Source organism: Rissa tridactyla, chromosome 1 (assembly GCF_028500815.1).
Source record: "Rissa tridactyla isolate bRisTri1 chromosome 1, bRisTri1.patW.cur.20221130, whole genome shotgun sequence".
Classification (NCBI taxonomy): domain Eukaryota; kingdom Metazoa; phylum Chordata; class Aves; order Charadriiformes; family Laridae; genus Rissa; species Rissa tridactyla.
The window spans coordinates 205,798,204-205,820,053 of NC_071466.1; the positions used below are offsets into that span (position 1 = coordinate 205,798,204).

The 21,850-nt window shown below is 42.2% G+C and overlaps 1 protein-coding gene and 1 long non-coding RNA gene across 8 annotated transcripts in view; one reads left to right on the forward strand and one right to left on the reverse strand.

Moving 5' to 3' along the window:
• Positions 1 to 240: 240 nt before the first annotated feature.
• On the reverse strand, positions 241 to 10,209 carry LOC128907667 (uncharacterized). Of its 5 annotated transcripts, none has more exons than XR_008465698.1 (8): positions 9,847 to 10,209; positions 9,385 to 9,736; positions 8,830 to 9,172; positions 7,260 to 7,832; positions 6,237 to 6,310; positions 3,982 to 4,208; positions 3,688 to 3,893; positions 241 to 3,122 (listed from the first exon to the last, which is right to left on the reverse strand). It is a non-coding gene; the product is annotated as an uncharacterized LOC128907667 (long non-coding RNA). The 5 variants fall into 5 exon arrangements; XR_008465696.1 differs by having other exon boundaries at positions 241 to 1,136; positions 3,010 to 3,122; positions 8,830 to 9,736; XR_008465697.1 differs by having other exon boundaries at positions 241 to 2,541; positions 3,010 to 3,122; positions 8,830 to 9,736.
• A 299-nt stretch (positions 10,210 to 10,508) lies between these two features.
• Positions 10,509 to 21,850, forward strand: part of RSBN1L (round spermatid basic protein 1 like) — a 52,038-nt gene continuing 40,696 nt past the window's right edge. For all 3 annotated transcript variants that reach the window (XM_054211077.1, XM_054211243.1, XM_054211162.1), the window contains exon 1: positions 10,509 to 11,202. In XM_054211077.1, coding sequence (XP_054067052.1) covers positions 10,569 to 11,202 — 634 coding nt within the window. In that variant the 5' untranslated portion in view covers positions 10,509 to 10,568. The remainder of the gene's footprint in view (positions 11,203 to 21,850) is intronic.

The window sequence follows — 21,850 nt, forward strand, 5'->3', positions numbered from 1 at the left end:
GAGTTGCAGTCCTTAGTGGAAAAGATCACAGGCACGTAAGAAAATTGATCTTTGGGGTAGACAGGGCCAAAATCCCATGGAGAGCTTGGCTGTCAAGTCAAATGGAGAGCTGGACTTGGTTCAAAGAGGATCCCATTGTTAAAACATGGAATATCAAAGAACATGCTGAGCTTTTCTGCTTACCAACTCTGCTCACCCTTCACCAGAAGATGTCTGGTGTGTATATAACTCCACCTGCCGCATTCTGGCCTAATGTCAAAAGGACAAAAATAAGTCAGGTTCATGAATCTTAGTATTTTTAAATCTTTTGCTACATTTGTTTAAATTTTTATTAGCTCCCTTGCTGTTTTCACTTTTTTTGAAGTGGTGTATTCGTTGCTCAGGTAAGCCTGGAGAAGTTGTCAGGAAGCAGACACAAATCTTACCTTGAAACACGCAAGCTCTCTGTTGTCCATTGGCTGTAGCCGCTCTCCTTTTACTTGTGGCATCTCCAAAATAGTTTCACCATTCACTGCATAAGCTGTAATATCACTTAGACATTTTATCAGCGCTGCCCAGTACATGTGTCTCTTTAGGATTTCGCTCTGGCATGCACTGAACACAATTGCCTTGCTGCCAGTGCAAGAAGGTTGGGTCTGGTACAGTCTAATCCCACACGCTACTCATATCTCAACACAGCTGAAAGCACCAGTGAAAGGCTGGCAATTTTGTTAAAAAGTTGTAATGTAGCTTCTGATATGTATTTCATTAGACACAATTAAAAACTAAAACAGCTATCACCGTGAACTCCAGGAAGGAATCTAGGGTTACATTTCCCACTGATGGGAACAGTCCGTACCATCAGGCTTTTTTGAAAAAGCACTTGTACATTGGTTTTTATAAAAGTCAATTAAAAAAATGACTCATAACTCAGGTCACGAGATCTGTGGGGAGTAATTTGTGAGCACTTCAAAGGTGAAGCAAATTGCCTGGATAGACAACCTGATCCAAAACATGTTCATAAAATACCATGGTCTCCGCTTGGTGTGTGGTAAGAAACGAGTGTGGTGGAGTCGGGAGGAATGAGGACGTAGCTCAGGAGGAGAGAGGTGGGAAGAGCTGAACTGCAGCGAGTACAAAGAGGAAACTGTCTTTGCCTGTGGGTAATAAGAAGTGAACTTGTTAAGCAGGTTCCCAGTTTTGTAAGATCCTCAGAAGGGCAGAAGAGGTGTGGCTGGGTAACAGGAATGCAGCACAAGGAAGACGTTTCTATTAAACAAATTGGTGGGGTTTGAGTTTCTCCAAAACGTGCAATTGTGTACCAGCCTGGCCAGGCCCTGGGAAAGACTACTCCCCAGGGTGAAAGAAAAATTGGTGGTGGGACCTAATAAGGATAAACTGATCCCTGAAATGTCCTGGGGTAGGTGGGAAAGGTGGAGAAATTAAAAATGACGAGTTTATAAAGCAATCTGTTGTCACATGTAGATTTTGAGACCTCAAAGTGACACCTGAACAGTGGCACTTTATGATACCGTTGCCATGTAGTGAATACATATTTATCTAAACGTCTGCTGAGATGTAATCCACTGATAAGGAGGAAGCAATACAAGTAATTATTTTGTTAATGTAAATCAACCTTTAGTATACTTTATGACTAGTGGGACAACTAACAGTTCCGAAAAGTGTTGCTGAGCAGCTCCTTCCCCTTCTGTGTCCTCAGACAGCAAATGAACACAAGTTTAGTGATGCTGGAGAGAACACCATGGTATGGGACTTCTTGCAAACTTCCTGCACACTTCAGTGACACGATTCAGAAGGCTGACTGGAATCAATCTTTATCTCAATGGTATTTATGTAGATGTATCAAGCCAGCATTTTTCAACGTCTCTTCTTTCAGCGATTAAGATCCAGTTTGTGTGAAGGATTTTTCCATCTGTTTCTCCTCCTCTGAGCGTCAGAAGCGACCAGCACGAGGGAACTCACTCAGAGCAGCCTCTGGGCCAGAGTCTGTGGTGGTGAGATGACAAATCCTTTCTACACATTTACTGCAATTCGGGGCTACCCATCACGTACACGCAGCATTCCTGCCTCTAAGCCAGGGCAAGACTGTGCAAGTAACAACATACGGTACAACTGCGATTTTATGTAAACGGGCTGGTAGGAGACAGGTTATCTCCCGCGTTCAAGACAGTGATCCAAGACTGATAGTGATGTGTTAGATTTGCTTTAATGTTATTCATTCCATCACAATGGATCCCAAAGCCCTTAACTGCCATCCAGTACATATATTTAAACATTTTTGGGTGACCTTATTTAATGTAAATATGTTCTAATAAGAAGTACGTACAGTGTCTTCTGCTTAAACCCAGCCTGCAGTCTCTGTGAGAAGCTCTCCTAATGCCATGGTCTAGAAACTTCAGGTACAATTATCTTCTAGTTATGTTGATACATCTGATAAAATCCAAGCACATTATGGCAAATGTGTTTTTACATGCAGCAGTTTGCCTTGAATTAATTGTTTCCCAGGATCATCGATGCCACTGCTCTGTAGAGCTGCGGCCTCTAATGTAGAATAAAATTTGTGAACAGACAGAAAGCTGTTTATTGTGGATTTTTCCATGTAGATGTTTTTTTGTTTGTATGAGTGAGAAGCTGAGGTGAGGAGTGACAGATTATCTGCTACTTATAAGTAGCCATTTATTTATACACACACACACACACACACACACATATATAATCTGCTATTCTACAAATAAGTGCCAGTCTTTAAGACACAAGATCTGAGTTTCCTAGAAGTAAATGTGCTCCTAAGAACTGTCTCTGAAACAGCATAGGTTTTAATTGTCTAGGGACAGGGGGACAAAAACCACCAAGAAATCCATCTGATTTCAGTTTTTGAAAGAAACTAATGAGAAATACCTCACTGCTTCCATTGCAAAAAGGGCTAGAAATAGAGGGAAGAAAGCAGGTTGCCTTTATTCCCTTCTTGATGCATGTGAATTTGCCTGAATTTGTCTTCTCATTCCTTACCTGCAGCCCCTTGTAGAGGCAGAACAACTCCCAGTGTGGGTCCTCTGCGTCCCTGCCGTTGAGACGGAGCTCCAGGTCTGTGATTCCGTCCTCTTTGGCCATCGATGTGAACCCTGGCAACAAAAGGGGTATTGTTTGTTAAGGAATAAGTATTCTTTTAAAGTTTAGCTTGGGAAAGTCTATAGTTTTTCTTTCCATAATGGGCTTTTCCTTTGTATTACCATTAAGAGTTGACTAATTTGAAACAGTTACTTTTAAGTTTTTCCTTTTGCAAAGCAGCATTCCCTGGTGTCGATTATCGCTTTGGAACTGTAGGCTGTTCTAAAACTTTATTAACAGCAGCAAATCTGCAACTAAAATGCTCCTTTTTTTTTTCTTTAATTTTTCTTCCTGAAAGGATGTTAAAAAGCAGAGTTTTGGTTGTGATGCCTGTTTAGGCAAAATTCTCGTGTGAGTAGTTACTGTCTTTTCTCTAGGGGAAAATACCCTCAAGGCACTCCAGCCCTGGAGGAATCTTCTGAGCTGGAGAACATCTAGCTCCAAATCAACATCTTCCCTGGGTCCAGCTTGGGCTGCTACTGCATTTGTGATCATGCTGGGGATGGGGGAGGAAGGTTAGAGGCTCTCTGAAACTGAGAAGTGAGGGAAATGCTGGGCTCGTAGGAGTTGCATACCTACCTGAGCACGGATACCACATCCCAGCACCAGGAGACAGGACAGTGGGTTTGCCTCTAGTTTCTTTGTCCTTGCTCTTAACATCAATGGGTTTTATTCGTTCTGATCCAACAGATTTGAAACTCTCTTATTTGGTCTTCCAACAAACATTATGCGCAGCTCAAAATATTACCTCAACAGTGTTGATAGCTGCCAATTTTCTTCTCAACCTGTATTTAGAGGGGACTTTGACAGTACTTCCACTAGACTTTTAGCTTTTCTTGTTCCCATCACGTACTAGGGGTTACCGATACTTACCAAGGGATTCTTCACCTGGACTGCACGGGTGAAAAGAATCTGGGATTTAGCTTGGACAAAGACAGATCTCTCAGGATATTTGTACTCTGGTCGCTCGCTCTGTGGCCTTCAGATTACAATTGTGAAACTTGCCATATTGCCACTGTGTCCCTTGGTGCTACCTGTCCTCGACAGCAGCTGTCCTCTCCTGTCTGTTCAGCTGGTTCACTCTGAGTTGTCCACATAACCTGAAAACTAATCACCGGTTGTCATCCCCTGAAACAGTACTTTGTTCAAGTGACTTTAACTTTTCTAAAATCTGCAGTGGAGAGCAATGGATTTTCTCGCATTCAGCTCAGGGATGTCCAGAAATCACTGTACAGATTTGACATTGCAAGTGGATTTTTATGATTTTAGACTATATAACACCCTTTTGTCACTTTCAAAGATATACATGAGCAAGTGTGTGCTACAGTCTCGATTAGACAAAATATTCAAGATGTCTATTGGCATATTTTAGCACACATCTGGTGCTGGACATACTGGGTAGTGCTTCTGCATATGGGAAAAAATTATCACAACAGTTGGAATGTAAAAAAAAAAAAAGAGAAAGTGCCTTGATTTATTTAGATAAAACTGCCTGTAGCTCTTTTCTCAAGAAGAGCAACAGCAGCAAAAGCCCGAGACAAAGCATTAACATACTGAACTGGGAAAGCCTGATGGTTTCAATTCAGCCCTAGAAAAGAGTTCAAAGATTTTACGAGTGAGCGGAAGCCAACAGCAAGACCTTCTCCCCACAAAGTTCTGGATTTGGGTGATAAAGATGGCATCTTTATGCCAGAATTCTGGGTTTCTCTGTAAAATCTTCGTAACTCAACAAGACAAAGTTTCTTATGGTCTAAACATCTTTACTATGAAACTTCAGTCTCCTTTCACTTGCTGACAGCTGCTGGATTGTGCTTTGTTCTCCTTGGGGTATACTGACCATGTGAAATGAAAAGATCTTCCCAAGCTTCATGATAAAGCCTTTCAGATGTCATTTGCTTTTACTTGACACCATCAGAGGCCAAATAAGATGAAGCTGCAGTTTGCCTTGATCACGCTGTCATTTAAACAGATTTGTTGGGAATTGTTTATAACCTGACAGCAGTTGGATCCACTTTTAGCTCTCTGTTCACGACCCTGTGCATGAAAATGCTTGAGGTTGTGTGTAACCCTGTGACCTCAGCTGCTGCAAAGGTTCTCATTTTGAATTTGACGTGAATTATTTTCCAAATACTTCCTCAGAATGGACAATGCATTTTGGAAAAATTCAAATTGCTGTACTTCTCATCTTTCAGAGAGATTATTACCCTTTTGCCCAACAAGCTCTACCTATGTATATGTCACAGAATCACAGAATAGCTGGGAAGGGACCTCTGGAGGCTGCCTTGTTCAACCCCTCTGCTCAAGCAGGGCCACCTAGACTGAGTCGCCCAGGCCCACGTCCAGATGGTTTCTGAATATCTCCAAGCGTGGGGACTCCACAACCTCTCTGGGCAAGCTGTGCCGCTGGTCAGTCACCCTCACAATAAGAAAGTGTATGATTCTATGATTCTGTGATGTTCAGAGGGTACATCCTGTGCTTCAGTTTGTGCCCATCGCCTCTGGTCCTGTCACTGGGCACCATTGGGAAGAGTCTGGCTCTGTCCTCTTTGCACATTCCCTGCAGGTATTTACACACATAGATAAAATCCTTCTGAGCCTTCTCTTCTCCAGGCTGAAAAATCCCAGCTCTCTCAGCCTGTCCTCACAGGAGAGGTGCTCCAGCCCTCTGATTACTTTTGTGTCCCTCTCTGGACCTGCTCCAACAGGTCCATGTCTTTCCTGTGCTGTGTTCCCTTTTGTATTGAAAAATCCTAAGGACTTTTCAAATAGTCTATTTTTTTGGATGCTATGAAGACAACAGCAAAGCAAATTACCTTTTCAACTGCAAGAAGATATCATTTGAAATTGTGTATATCGATACTTTCCAAGTTTGCTCCATTGCTGTGATTGTTATTACACTTAAAAAAAGAAATATAGGAGCTAAGGCATTTCACGTTAAACACAACCAAGAGAAAAAAGATTGAAGAGCTGTGAAAACAGTAAGATGTAGCTATTTGAAAAAAAGACATTAAAGAAGAAACAAGTATTGTAGGTCCTCTCTGAAGTCTAAGCTCATTTTTGTGGTTTTTATGGATTCTACAGCGTGTTGGCAGATGAACGGTGTAATAAAAAACATTACTGTCACTCACTGTCTGCTCTGCCCCTCTTCCAAATGTCTAATCCACTGACCCCGCAGCGATCAGAAAAGAGACATCAGCTGCTTCTGTGGGAAAAAAAAAAAAATGCTTTTTATCATAAACCTTGCTTTGTCACCTGTTTAATTGAAGATGCTGGGCTGCACATTCACGTTGCTTAGGCGTGGGCACACTTGCGAAGGACAAGGCAGGGTGGAAATTCTTCCCCTCCCTGCAGCAAGGCTTGTCACACTGTCAGCAGCTCCCGGTTACGAACCAAGTTAGTCCCAACTGTCTCATTTAGTTCAATTGTTTGAGTGGTAATTACAGAAGAATTTGGATATGCCACTGGTTGTTCTGAAAACGCTGACTATGGAAAATGAGGCTTTTCTAAAATAAATCACACTTTTACATGGTGAAACTACCTTTGTAAGCACATTCTGTGCACATAAGGCTAGTTTTCACCTCCATTTCCAAAAGTGAATAAATTTATTTTTAATGAATAGTAAGACAAAAAATGAATAGCAGCAAAAATTACATTTAGCTAATTTGCAGACGAAAACAAGCATAAAGATGTCTAAGTGTTATCAAATGTTTTCAATTTACTCTTGGCACATTTATTTCCATGCTTGAATTAGGAACTGAACAGATGCCAAACCAAGGAAGTAAGCACATGGGAAGCAAACTGTTGAAACTATAAAGAGATTAAATAACAGTCCTGAAAATTGTATTTCCATTTTGAGACCTGAGTAATGTTCCGGAGCATCACTCTGGAAGGCAGCTAAGAGTAAAAAGCCAAAACAATGTAACTACATCTGTGTACAGCACTTACACATAGCTTTTGATTTTATAGGGGATGTCTGAAATTTGACAAAGTTTAGGTGAGCATATACATCAACTTGTTTAGCTCCTTTAGTTACTGGAACAAGGTAGGTATTTAAACAAATTTTTTGATCAATAACCAATTATATCAGCATTTCATAATTATTCTAATCAAAATGACAACATGTTTGTAATATGAAGTTTTGGTAAGATTACCCTTAATGTGTGTTGGATACTGGACTACTGTGTGCCCCGCATTTTTACTGGTTTTGCCTCTTTCGGATTCTCATGGTCTAGAAAATCTTCACAGATTTCCCTAAGTGCTTATAAAATTATAGAGAAAAGCACATTGATATAATTTCCATAATCAGTTTAAAGTCTGCTACTAAAACAGATAAGTCTTTCTCATCTCCATGTTTATGGATTCCGTACCGTGCTGCTGTCACTCCACCAAGGACCGATCTCCACAAAGGATTTTTTTTTCAAAAAGGGATAAATAGTTTCTTCAAATTTTTTTTTTCAAAAAGTTTTTATTCTGAAGCATTTTTGGTGTTTCTCATTTTGTCTCGCTCACAAGCGTCTGTCTGTGGTATATGTGCTGGCATCCAGGAGTTTAATTAAAGTAAAAAGAAGTAGAAAGGAAGATGCACTGAAATCTAAGTATTTCGGAATGCCTGTAGCACTTTAATGCATCCATGTCATCGGTGACAAAACAAGTGACAGGGATAACACCTCTTCCTCCAGCGTGCCTGCCAGGCTGGCCGTCACACAGCAGCAGGATTGTGGGATCTGAAACACAGAGCTGACTCCTGAATTTCAAGCGCCCTATAATTTTCCTTGCTGACAAATGGGTGGGAGATAGCAGTAAAAAACCTGGAAACATTAGTCACGCTGCTTTCCAGCAAGCAACAATTACACCTAATAGGTGCTCTGTCATCTTGCTCTGCTTGAGTTTTCTAAAGAATTCACTAATAAAAACTTGGCTTGTGCTTACAAGCACCATATACTACTTCAAAATGCAAAGGAAACAATAGCGTGACTGAAGTTTAGTTGCATATTGTCAGCTGTGTTAAAGTTTGCTGCACATTTGTTAGTTTAGATGTCAGTTTTTACATCTAGTTTTGGGCTATGAGTCCCCTTCCCACCAGTTTTATCTTCTTATCTATTTTCACATTAATATGTTGCATTATGATTCAATGCATTTTTTTTAAACACCCAGCATGTCCAATAAGAAGTTCAGAAATGAAGATTTGTCTTAATTACTAACTACATTAAGGTAAGTGCACATTTGAAGATACTCAGCTATTTAAATAGCTATCTAGCCTAATTAGCCTAATAAATCCTGCTGCATGGAGAAAAGTGATGTACTCTGGCATTTCACAGAGGTTGTGGTCAAGTTTCTTGGACCGAAAGCACAACCTAGCATTTACTTTAGTTAAAGATCAAAACCCTTGGGAAACGCTGTTCTTCTGTTTTTCAAAGCCCCCAAAAGCAAGAGTGTCATCTATCCAGTTGTGGCTTACCTGAAGTTTAAGTTTATTGAATCAACTTAATATACTGCTGCCTGGGTATCACTACCAGCATAGAAGTAAGATGAACTGGGTTGTAAAGCCTGCAAGGTTGAGACAGTGCCATGAGGTGCATAAAATTTCTCATTCTAGAGGTATTAAAATGCATAGGTTTTTCTCACCTACTGATACATGTAATAAATTTCTGAGGTAGCTGAAGACGACCTTCGTACTCACAGGCCTAGTCTAGTTATACCAGCCTACAGGTAGATTTGTACCTGGATTTCAGTCTGGGGTTGGATGTCAGTTGACTACTGCTTGAATATATGCTGTAAAACGTTCTTCTTGTGCTTCGATGCAGATACCATTTTCCCCCTCATGAAATACAATTTGAGGATACACTTTCACAGCAGTGAAACTTGAATCATCTGAAGAAAAATCCTTTAAGCAGAGTTGGATGGATGTAGAAAAATTTATTCTTCACTGCTGTTGAGAGGAACACTGAACTGAAGTCAGCCTGGTTTTACCATTTTTAAAAAATGAAACAAAGGAGGAGACAGCCAGAATGCTAGGAGCAAGCTGATTGTGAGGATGATTGGTTGTGGCCCAAATGAAAATAGTCTGTGAAGTGAAAAAATCTAATCTCAAAACCTTGTTTTGTATATGCATCATATACAAAACTTCACAGAGCAATCTGATTTGGCAGCAGTCTGCCAGGTAAAGTTTAATGCGATAGCAAACTTGCTCTTTCCACTGCCACAAGGAGACCTGCAGGTATGACTGACCAAAGCAGGAGGCTGGCAATGCAAACACTCCAGGAAACAAGGGCTCACCTTCTGTTTATTTCCATGACTGCTTCCTGCTTACTTTAGGTCTTGGGAGAATTTCAGTCTGCACCTAAACAGTGGCTATGGCAACGGTAGATGCCAAAGGCATGTCTGGGGGGCGCTTCTATTTGTGACAATCAACTCCACCTTACACGCCATGTTGCCTTTTGCTTTGGAGGGAGCAGCAGTGCAATCTCATTACTGAAGCAGTGGGTGTCAGTGATCTTGCTGACAAGACCGACATCCGACTATTCCAGTGGGACTGCATCTCCCACAGCAGCAAACCTTTGCAGCACTTGCCTTCCTTCCATCAGGCCCACGGGAGCTTCCAGGCCTTAAGTTGACTTCTGCTGATGATCTGGAAGAGTGTGGAAAACTCGGGTTCACCCAGAAACGCCGCTGGGACCTCAGCCTTCTGCACAGACGCCCACCAGAGCAGAGCCCTCAGCCCCAGGACAGATGTCTTACCCCGAGTCCGGCGGCAGCCTCTGCTCGGGAGAGTACCTGCATCCCCTCACACCAGCGTAACCTCCTGGGAAAGGCGCTTATTCCAAACCTTCCTCATTTTTAAACAAAAGCCTTTCTCAGTGAACCGGCTGCAGCGCTCCCCCCAGCCGTCCCTGCAGTGAGCAGCGCCAAGCGGCAGAGGGGAAGCCCAAAACCTGCAGAATTAAAGAAAACCAGCTCCCGGCTCGCTAGCGCCTCCAGGACCCGCCACAGCCCGACCACCCGCAACCCGACAAAGCGGCTCCCCGGGACGCGGCCCCTCAGGCCTGGGCCTCCCCCTCCGGCTGCCGCCACCCGACCCGGCCCCGCCCGCCATCGCTCGGGGCGGCTGCCCGCCCGGCGGAGTGTGAGGGGCGCTCCCCACCCCACCGGCTGGGGCTGGGGCTAGGAACCGTCCCCGTCCCCGTCCCCGTCCCCGTCCCCGTCCCCGTCCCCGTCCCCGTCCCCGTCCCCGTCTGCAGCTCCCCCTCCCTTCGCCCCCGCTCTCCGACTGCGCACTCAGCCGAGCCCGCCGCCCCAATCCCCTCAGAACCCGCCCCCTCTTCGCCTTGTGATTGGCCGATCCCGCTGTCTCTCCGGCGCCTCCCCTGCCCATTGGGCGAGGCGGGGGCGCCCCTCCGCCCCGCCCCTCCCGGTTCTGTCGGTTGAGGCGAGCCGAGAGTAAATAGAAGCAGGAGCCCAAAATGGCGGAGCCGCCGAGTCCTCTTCGTGGCGCGGCGTCGCCCGAGACGGAGCCGTTCGGCGCCCGGCCAGCCCCGGACGCGAAGGTTTCCCGTGGGTCCCAGCCAGCCGCCAAGAAGATGAAGGCAGCCGATGAGAGGAGCCTGAAGGGCACTAAGCGCGTCAACGGTGAAGGGGGCGGTGGTGGCGGCAACGGCGGGAGCGGCAAGCAGGCGCTGCCGCTGCCCGCGGTCGTGCCGAGTTTCGGCAGCCCCGCGGCGTGGGGCTTCGCCGCGCTGCCTTCTGGCCCCTCCGGGGGCACGGGGGGCTTCGCTTTCCCCTCTCAACTGCCCCGGAAGCTGCTGTCGCCCGCCGTTTTGCTGCCGTCGTCCGCCTCCCCCTCCTCCTCCTCCTACCAGCAGCACCAGCACCGCCACCACCGGCACCGCCTGGCTCTGGCCGCCGAGGCGGGAGGCTGCGGGAGCGGCGGGGCGGCCGGCGGGAGCACCAAGCCGAAGAAGCCGAAGGAGAAGCGGGACAAGGAGAGGAGGAAGCACGGGACCCTGCCGGTGGTCGCGGCGGTGGGAGATGGCGGCGGGGGCCTGAGCGCGGCGGGCCGGGAGGAGAACGGGGAGGTGAAGCTGCTGTTGCCGAAAGGTGAGGGACGGGCGCGGTGGCTGTGCGCGGCCCGCGGGGCATGGCGCGCCGAGGGGCCGGGAGGAGGGATGGTGAAGGCCGGGGTTGGGGGGGCTCTGGAAGGGGCAGCAGGTCGGGGCTGGGCAGAGTGGGCATGGTGCTGTAGGTGGAGGTGCCAGGAGCTGCCGTGAGGGAGCAGGAAATGGTCGTGATGCTGGGGTCGAGCCGTTAGAATGGCCGCCCGCCCCTGGGCAGTGCCCCTTCACGGGGGCCCGACCAGGCTGTCCCCACCGCCCTGCCCGCGGCCGAGCCGGGGGTGGCCAGGCCTGGGGGCCGCCCGCCGGACCCTGCCCGGGCACCGCTGGCCTTGCCTGAGTTTGCGGAGAAGGCAGCGGCGGCTCAGCCTGCCGTCAATCCTGTCAAAAAAAGGGGGTGTGGAATTAGCGATGGCGTCAGCCAGAAGCTGCCAGAGGCCTTAGGTTTTCTTACCTATTAGGGAAATAAGGGTGCCTAGTAATTTACTAGAGATCTGTGAACAAAACTGAATTTCTGTCATTGCTGTCGGTGCAAAAATGGAGAAACCACATGTTACAACCCCCCCCCCCCCGCAATTTTAAAATTAAATCCTGAATGATCTCGTTTATTAGGCTATTAATTTTTACAGGGTTAATCATCGAGTACTAGAGAGCATGCAGTTGAAAATTTAGATACTTATATTTCTGAAATCTCATTTAGTTGCTGCTTCAGGTTTGCTTTATTTCCTGAAGATCACTGGGCTAAAATCTTCCAAGAAATGCTCGAGGCCTTTGGGGGGAAAAAGGGAGGAGCGCTGCATTAGTTTATTAGTGGGGCTGGGTAAAAACGGCCGTACCAGGTAAGACAAGATATTAGGGTAGATTCTCGGTTAGATTCTTGCTGACTGTGAACAGCAGGTGCTTGGGAAGTAAAAGTCAATACATGACTATATGAAAACAATACAAGAATATATGCTTTTATTTCCAGTGTATGCTTTTCCAGTCTTCAGTGACCTGAAACCCGATGTTAATGCATTTGTATTTACATTGAAATATGAAGAACTTGAAACATTCACTGTATTACCTAGTTTGAGCAAGCTTCCTTTCATTCAAGGAAAGAGAAATTTTAGCTGTTATGTAGGCTTGGGTTACTTTGTTGGTGGCCTATACCTGTACTTATAGGATGAGCCAAGCTTGTAGAGAACAATTATTAATATCAGTATGCCTTTTTCCGTATTGATTACGTCGTCTGCCTGCCTTAATACATTTTCCACTAATTTCTACTAGTATCTTAGTCTCTGATTCACTTACCTTGAAGATTTAATTTTTTTTAATTCCTTGAGCGTGTTGCACATACCATTTTGTTCCTGGGATCTTGGTTGCTGGTGTACAAATGGAAATAATAACCATGCTCACTCAGATTATCCTAGTGTCTTACCACTGTTACGTAATCATATTAATAAATCTCTGAGAACAATATTTCAATAATAGGATGAAATGTGGGTTGGTTTTTTTTTTTCACATTGGTAAAAGAAATGATGACACTGATGGTGTCAACTGAATAACTGTTAATTGACCCTCATGGAAGCAGTGGTACATCTTTAAAGAGGAGGTTCTGCACCTTATATTTGGGAAGGATATTTTCTCAGAACTAATATACTGACAGGCTCAAGTATTTGACTCTTTAGTTGTTGTTTGCTCAGAACAGGTCTTTTTACCTGTCATTTATTTCTTGAAAGCCTAAGTACAGGCAAGAAATAACATTTTCCAAGGCAAATGGTGCCTGTATGGTATCTGGGTCTCCAGATTTCTGTTTAGAGGAAGTGGTTTGTATAGCTAAAATTTTGTGGTGTATTTTCCTATATAAATGAAAAACTTTATATTCATTAGATTGTATATTTTTGCATAGAAGGCTGTAAGAAAGCGAGGGATGCACTGTCTTCTAATGAGAGAAGCCAGCCTTTTAAAATGGTTCTGTATTTGAGTGCAGATTAAAGAACAGGTTTGTGCTGTTAATCCTGTGAATAATTTACTTTTCAGAGAGGAAGGAGAAATGCCGGTATGATGCAGGGAGAAAAGAATGATGGGAGGGGGTATGCAGAATCCTAAGTACAGAGGAAAGCTAAGAATGATGTAGTAGTGTGGGAGGGTGGAATAGGCATAATTTCTGCATTGGGATTGCTGGGACTATGGCATAGACTAGAAGAAGATAGCATAGGGACTCTGGTTGCAGCAGCGGATGATGGAATTTGAGGTATTGACATGAAAGAGGGAGGAAATGGCATGCAAAAGCTGTGTAAGAAGGGGGTGATTCTGATCTTGTTTTAGGGAAAAAGACATATTATGTGGGTGCTGTAGGAAAGGCAAGGAAGGTTAGAGGGCGGGTAGGATAGAAGGAGTGAAAAATTTAGGCAGCCTACAGATATGAAATCAGGGGAAATTTAGAGGATTTTGTATAATAAAAACCGAGAGGCTTGCACACACAGAATATATAGGGGGGAGAAAGCAGGAATAAAATGTGCCGCTTTAGGTGTAATGAGGTGACTTTATAGAAGCTGTCACATGTGCAGCTGGTAATACTTTCTAAAAAACAAGCTAATGCAGGCAAGTGCAGTTTCCTTTTCCCCAAGTCTGCAGTTGGGCAACCTTTTTGCTTTTGGTACTATGAAAAATGAGCAGTAACGTGGAATTGACAGTATTGATTGTTTTTTCTCTCATAGCATTCAGAACTGATACACATACCAGTGTTGCATCTGCCAGAAAGCAGATTGTGCAGATGGGGGGACTAGAGGTGTATAAGTCTCTAAAAGAGGCAAAATTATCGAAAGATAAGCAGATGGAATGGGTGAGACTTCCTTGATCATTTTGAGGCTCTGAAGGATGGAAAAACTCCATCCTCCTCTTTGCAGCCTAAGTAGAGATGCATTGCATGTGGGTACATGGGATGGAGTGGAATTCCCAATTGAACTTTGTACTGATAAGCGTGCCAGTGTCTTTGATTGGGAGGAGTCATGTTTCTAATCGGGGAGCTGTGTGTGTACTCTGCTACATATAACAGTTATGGCGCTCGGAGAAAAAGCTTTACCCTGGTGAGGGAGAAGGAGGGCGGACCTGCATGGACCTTAGTACTGGAGAAAACGAGGAATAAAGCTAGGGGAATCAGGGGAAGAATGGCAAGACTTGTCTCATGGGACTGCTGGGATTGTGGTGTAGACAAGATAATACAGGGAATCAGGGCATACAGTGATGCGGAGTGAATGAATGTGAAGACTTGGAAAACTGTCATCGTAGGACTTTGAGTAGTACCAGTAGCATTTTCCTGATTCTAGTTTAATTACTGTGGTGATGATGATAAGGGATACTGACACTGAGGAGGAAACTGGGATAAGTTTTTTCACCTACCATTCAGAAAAGCTGATTTTAGGAGCTGATGTTTGTCCTTTGCTTGCAATGGTGTTTTTACTAGGTAAGAGAGCCTGGTTTTGAGCCACGTTTCTTTCCGAAGTGATAGGAAGATGTTAAGGTTATGGCCAAGATGGATGATGTGTTTAAAGCTCTCTAAAATTTTAGTATTTTCTTCCTTGAACAAGTCTTCATTTACCGATTTCTCTGGTCTCTTAATTCACTGAAAAGACCTTTAACTTGCAGAGTCATAACTAGGCCTTACAGCTTGTGTATCCATTAAATGAAAGGAGTTGAGTGAACCCTTTTGAGATGATGATCTAGCATGCAGAGAACCTGGAAGACCATTTTGCGATATGCATGATTCATCCTGCAGATACGAGTTTTAGGCTGTTTAAATAAGCTTAAATTTCACTTGTCAAGTACATTCTGATAGTGGAATTAAAAGTTGTGTAACTGTTTTTGTTATAAAACATGGTGTGAATCTGATGGAAGTGATTGCTGTTCCAGTTTATGACTATACTGATTTAGTTAGTCATTTAACGGATACTCTGCTCTAGCAGTTCATAGTTGAAATTGTTTTCTTAACAGTGCAAAGCTCAGCTCAGCCTCCCCACTTCATCAGATGAGACCTGCCCAAAGCTTTTTATTTTGGTCTATAGATGGACCTTACCTGCTGTAAGGTGTGATCCAGATGTATGAACCATCTTTTCTGTTTTTCTTGCCATTTCTGTGTACAGTTTCCCTTTCCCTGCATTTTTTTTTCTTCAATGATCCACTTGCTGATAAGATTACTTTAGCACGCAAGCAGTTACAAAATGAGACAGGTATTTTAACTTGCAGATGAGGGTTCCCCATATGAGCAAGAAAGCTGAATGTGGTATTGGAGCTCTTGTTTTTTACTTCTGGTCTTTGTGTGTGTGTGTGTTTGGTTTTTTTCCCCTCCTGCTTAGATTTGGTTTCAGGCGGGCATTTACCAGTGATTCTTCTGATAGCTCTGTTGCTTTGGGTTGCAAGACACGGGTTTTAAGCTTTCAAGAAATTGCACCTTTCAGGCTTGTTAGGTTTGGTTTGCATCTGGTGGGATGGTGATTTCATAGTCTGACTTACTGAAGTAGATTGGAGAAAGTTTTGGAGCTTCTTTTCTTCTTCTTTAGAGCTGGGACCATACATCTTGCTAGTTAGTCTTTTTTCTTCTGCTAAACATTTCCTCCTCCTATTTCCTTTGCTTTTTTTTTTTATTGTGTGGCTTGACTCGCTTCCCCCTCACCCCTTCCAAACTCATAAGTTCAGCAGTCATTTTCATACTTGTGAGGCCTCTTGATCACTCTCTTCTGAATTCTTTAATATATTTCTATTTAGATACCCCACTGTAATCATCAATGTCTAGAAAGTGTTCAGGGATTTAACTGGGGTATACAGGAGAAGAGGGACTTCTCAAATTTCTTTGGATGTTGGAGACTTACATGCAGTTTAGTTTTGCAAGCTGATAGTGACATTAATGTAAGCATCCAATGTTGAGATGAATTTGAAGAGTTTATCTTTCTCCTGAGGGACCCTGTTCCCTTTTAGTTTCTATGAAATAACCATGAAGCTTTGCTAAACAGAACAAAATCTTTCGTTTTCTAAGCTGGAGAACAAACGCAGCCCCGCCTGTACCCCAGAGTCTATCTCTGAGTGTAGTTTACACAGCAGAAGCTTATTCTGGTTGTAGAATAATAAATCATTTTTCTTAGTTGAAACAAGATCAGTAGTCTGAAACATCAGATCTGAAACCTCTTGTAGAGGCCTTGTTTGCAGCTGTCACGTTCTCCACTACTGATTTCTGATGCAACTCCCCAGTGCTGCAGTTTAAACTTGCCTCATTCAGTTCTGCATGTAGAAGGCCTCCTTTAGAAGTGCAAAGATTAGAGGAGTTGCAAGGATTAGATTTAAATTTCTTCGAAGTGTTTTGATTCTGAAAGGGATCTGTCTTCCTTCCCATTCACTGGAGGGCTTGGGGAAATGTTCTCTAGGGGAATTCTCTAGTCATATCTGAGATTTTAAACTTTAATTACCAACAGGGATGTCAGCCAAATATTCCTGGTCATTGGAATGAGAAAGCTGTCATGAATTTTTTTGTTTTGGGGTGTCAGAAATACTGTATGGGTTTTTTCATGTTCATTAGGTCAGGAAGCCTGCTCTCCAGTGTACCTCGTATGACTTAATAAAAGTGCAGGTGTCAAAACCGTTAACATAGTGGTGTTAAATGTACTTCATGTATCTGCATAACAAGATAAGCATGGCTTCTTGAGGTTTTATTTTTATGGGTATTTGTTTAAAGGGAGGAGAGTGCTGATGGAAGGAACGGTGACTGATGTTCTTGTACTCCCCTCCTCTTCCCCCTTCCCTTCAGTTACAATACTGTTGGTGTTAACCATATTGATGGCGTCCGTTAGTGGTAGTTTGTAAATATTTTGCCTGATGTGCAGTGACAGCCCTTAAATCAAAGGGAGGAGAGAGGCAAGAATACTTTGAACATAATCTATGACTGCCTACTAATGTGGCTTACCATCTGGAAACCTGATGCAAAGCAGCTGCAGCTTTTGGCATCTGGCAAGGTTTTAAAGCTCTTTCAGTGCTGAAACGAACTTGTTCATGCTCGCGCGTCAGCTTCAAGGTGCGAATTTCACAGTGTGACAGCGACCACATTGCACATAATCCACTACAGCGCACTTCCCACTTGGCTCATTCTCTGTGTGCTTGATTTACCTTTTTGTCTCTAGAAAGCTTGCAATAGAGGCCAAGATCTGGTTAAATTTCTGAAATCTGAATGGTGTGGTCTATGAATTTGGGTTCTTTTATTTACTATTTATGAAATCACTTCAGTCATTGTGAGAAGGTATCTACCTAATTGGGAAACAGAAAACTTTTTATGTAGCCTTTAGTTGTAAATGCAAATACTCCATTGCTTTTATTTATGTATTTAACCTGACATCCAGAAAAAGCAGAAGCTTTTGGGTTTGAGGAGGAAGTATGCGTATCATTCTGAATTAGTTCAGTTAATCACGTGGATTCACTCTAAAGTGAAAACATTCTTCAGATGCCATTTAGGAAGGTGAGGTGGAATGCTTCTTCGTAATGTAATTCTTCCTGTCTGGGTATAGCACTACTTTTTTAATACACCGCTGTTGCTGCGTTTCATTCATGAGTGTCCTGTTTTTCTATGACATTAAAACCAAAGAATATGGATTTTTGTGGTGACGCTTAACATTGTGAACTTGAATTGAGACATCTAGAAATCTCTTAATTCCTTCAGTGTTGCATTTCTTCCAAACAGGGATACTTACTCCTATAGAACTCTATTTTAAAAGGTTTACATGTGGCATTGCCTTATTTAGTAGAGTAAAAAATAACTATAATAGTAGAGACTTTTTTCTTCAGGCAGTAGAGCTTGAAAGCTAAGGAGTGAGCCTAACTTACTGGGATCTTCCGTAGCAGATTCCTGCTGTGCTTGGAGTTGTGTGGGGTTGTTTTTTGTTGTTTTGGGGTATTTTTGTGTGTTTTGGTTGGTTTTTTTTTTTTTTTTTTTTTTACCCTGGTGCATTGCTTAGGGTTTTGGATGACTTTAAGATAAAGGATTTTGGTGTGAGTGATGTGCTGATAAAACACAAAAAGTGTTAATTTAAATCTGTAGTAGAGGAACTGATATTTTCCTGGAGAGTCTTGTTTTATTGCATTTTTTTGTTGGTACCTTATATGGCTATCAAATATCTTTTCTGTCACTTCAGATGTGATTCATGGCATCATGATTGACTTTTTCTTCCCCTGTAAATACTGGGATACCAACTTTTAAAATCTGGTGTTTTCTCCCTTTTCAAAGTGAAACAGATATAATAGGAATATTTAGTGTCTGTTTTGATCCAATAATTAAAAAAAAAAATCACCCACAAAAAAACCCCCGATAGATGAAATGTTAGACAAATCCTAATACTTAGTACCTGACTGTCTTTTGATTATCACTTACCAGAACAACTTTGTTAAAAGGGAGAGAGCAAATAATTAGGCTTAAATAAATCTGAAGTTTATATTGCTGGAATGGTATTTTTTAATATCTGCTAAAATGGAAAAATAGTTATTGAAATGTAAATATGCTTGGGTAGCTTCACTTAAAAATATCATATGATGTTGATGAATTTTGAAAGGGTTATTATAAATGTTTTTGTGATTTCCTGCAGAACATAGGCTGTGCCTATTCCTTTTTTTGGTTAGTTTTTAATTAACCTTTTGTTTAAAGTAGGACTCTTTTTTTTTTTTTTTTTCTTTTTTTAACAACCCCTCCCCACAACCCACCACCAAACAAACACACACAAAAACAGAATACCCACATCCTTGTGGAAAAAGTTCCAATAATGGACCACAACTATTTGGTGAGTTGTTCCTGTGACTAACTTGTGCCTTTGTTTACAAAAAAATAAAGGAACTGTAGTATGATCAGTTGTGAACTAGGGATGTCAGGCTTTAGCTTCTAGTCACTGCTATCTCTATTTATGTTGGGGATTTTTTAGAGTGAAGACCTTTTTATTAAAACTGCTCTTCCTTGTTTGAGTAAAATTACCCCTTCACCTTACTTTGAACTCAAATTGTCTTCTCGTTAATGTAGGAAATTTAAATTTGTTGATTGCTTTTCTGAATCTTCAGTTTTTCGTCGTTGTGAAAACTGAAACTGTTCCAATAGCAGTTGCAGTGCTGCGACATACAGAGCTAATAGCTGTTGGTACTTGATGTTCTCTTGTCCTGACCATTTGGGTGACATTATTTCCCTGGGGACTTACTTCATTTTGTTCCCTATTGCAGCTCAAGCTTTTTAAAAATTTTTTTTTTTATTTGTTACTAGTATCGGTGAAAGCTAATTGCAAAATATTCTGTGTAAGTGAAAAGATTAGTATAAACATCTCTCTACTTTTTACTACTTTTCTTGGTTACTTTGAGATGCTGTTGCCCTACAGATGAAGTGGAGCCCTAATGTTTTGGATCAGTAGTAGCTGCCACTGGTAAACTTTCAAAAAAGCTATACAAGAGCGTTCCAAGTTTTCTTAACTTGTTCAGCAGAACAAGTTCTGTCTTGTTTTCCCTTGCCAGCCTCAGAGTTACCGGCTGTTTATTTTGTGATGTGCAGATTGTAAATTGCTTGATGTTGGAGGCATTCATCTTAAAGCAGGATTTTTGTGAAGAATTTTCATGTTTCTTCTTCGAGAAAGTGAGATTTGGACTGAAATTTTGTATGACTGGAGGGGATTGATACCTTACATTAGAGAAGACACTCAGAGAGATACTAGTATGTGGCATTTTGGAAAGTCCTAAAGAGCTCCAGTGTATATTGAACTCTATTGACTTTGTGGGACAGCAGCTAAGATGGAGACTGTATTTGGAGAATTGCACTTGTCCTTCCTTGTTAGATACGTGCCATAGGCATGTTTTGATCACGTTTATTGATTATAATGACTGTTGGATGCTTCTAAACGTACTGAGTTTGCTGAGCCAGCATAGCTAAATTGCAATAGATTTTGTGGTAAATTCAATCTTAAAAATATAATTTAGTTGATTTTTATCTCACATTGAAAAGCTGTGAAATGAAGTATCTATCACTGGGGAGAATAATCTGCAGAATTTTGAGTTCTGCCAGCTAGACTAGAAAATACTTATTTTTACGCATAAACTGAAGACATTTGAACTGAGAATTAAGGCCAAGTTTAATCCATGGGATGAGTTTCATTTTGACATAGGGTTTTTATTGATTTATATTTTGTCTTTATTTCAATATTAATTTAAGGAGAACTCTACTGTCTATTTTTTATCTATTCTGTGGGCCTTGAGGGAGGAAACTTGAGAATTTGTACATTTAAATTGGGATTCTCAACTGTTCTTTACTTGCCTCAGGCTGTACGCTGGTTTCCTTATAGTACTGTGATTTCTAAAAGTTAAGAAATAGTTAAGTTTAATTTATTTCAAACCTTCCTTATCTGCATTTACATTGTATTTGCAATGGCTTCAGGTATGATTTGCTCGTGGCTGTTGCTGGAGAAGGTCACAGGACACTTCCACTGTTTCTTCTGTCTGGAAGGTCTCACCATTGACTCCGCTAATTGCTTTCTAGATGTGAAAATAAACTAGAGGCTCTTTAAAAGGTTTCAGCTTGTTCTCTGTCCTTACTTGTGTTGCTTCTGACAAAACTGGAAGACTCATTGGCCTGTGATGCTATTCATAAGCCTGCAATAAAGGATTCTTTCAGTCTTTCTCTCGTTCTCTTTCAGCAAGGCTCAGCGTTTGTATACGCTCTTCAATCTTTCTTTGATTTGTAAGTGATAGCAGAAGTCGTGTGCCTCTTAACACTATGCAAATGTTGAGATAAAATCTAGGTTTTCCCATGATAATTATAATCCTGGCTAAATTGAACATTCGATGCAGGCTACAAATCAAGCCTGGTGTTACTGCCTGCTTGCTGAGTGTCTGTCTGCTTGCAGTGTTACTTAAACTTCTGTTGTATAATTTATTTCCTACTTCATGCTTTTAAGTTGCAGGGGATTAATGATTTGGGGGTTTCTTTTGGGGGAGAAGCAGGCTGGAGTGGAAGATCCATGTCTGTTTAACCTGTTCCTAGAAAGTACAGGTTTATGTTGCTTAGGAAACTTGTTTGGATTCCATAGTCTGCTATACAGATGAATCTGCTTTGTCATCCCTTGTCGTTGCACCGTTAGAAGGCTGGTTTTGGACATGATTGTTTCAATCGCTTGGAACTAAGACTTCCAGACAGTTTTAAACACAGCTACCTTATTCCTTATTATTTTTGTGCCAGCATAGTTTCTGTTGTCTTCCCACTGTTTATCTTGATCTGTGGACAGACAACAGACATACATCAATTGCCATCTCTTTTCGTTTTAGATTTTTTTTCTTAGGCTCTTCCCCAAATACATTCTTCATCCTAACTACGGTTCAAGTTCTGTAGCCTTAGTAGAAGACTTCTAAAAGGAAAGACACGAATGCTGTAGAGGTCATGGTTACAGCATTCGTGTGGATTACTGTCAACCCTTTGCGCTTTTGGATTAAGTATTAACATGCTTCATAAATACTCTGGTTAAGGGACACTATATTGCCTTCTAGAATTAAAGACTTTCTTTGGTTTGGTTCTGAGGAATATTTTTGGTTTGTTAGTAGCGAAGATACCGGCTTCTTCTATTTTATGTGAATGCTTGAGGAAAAGTAATTGGATTTCT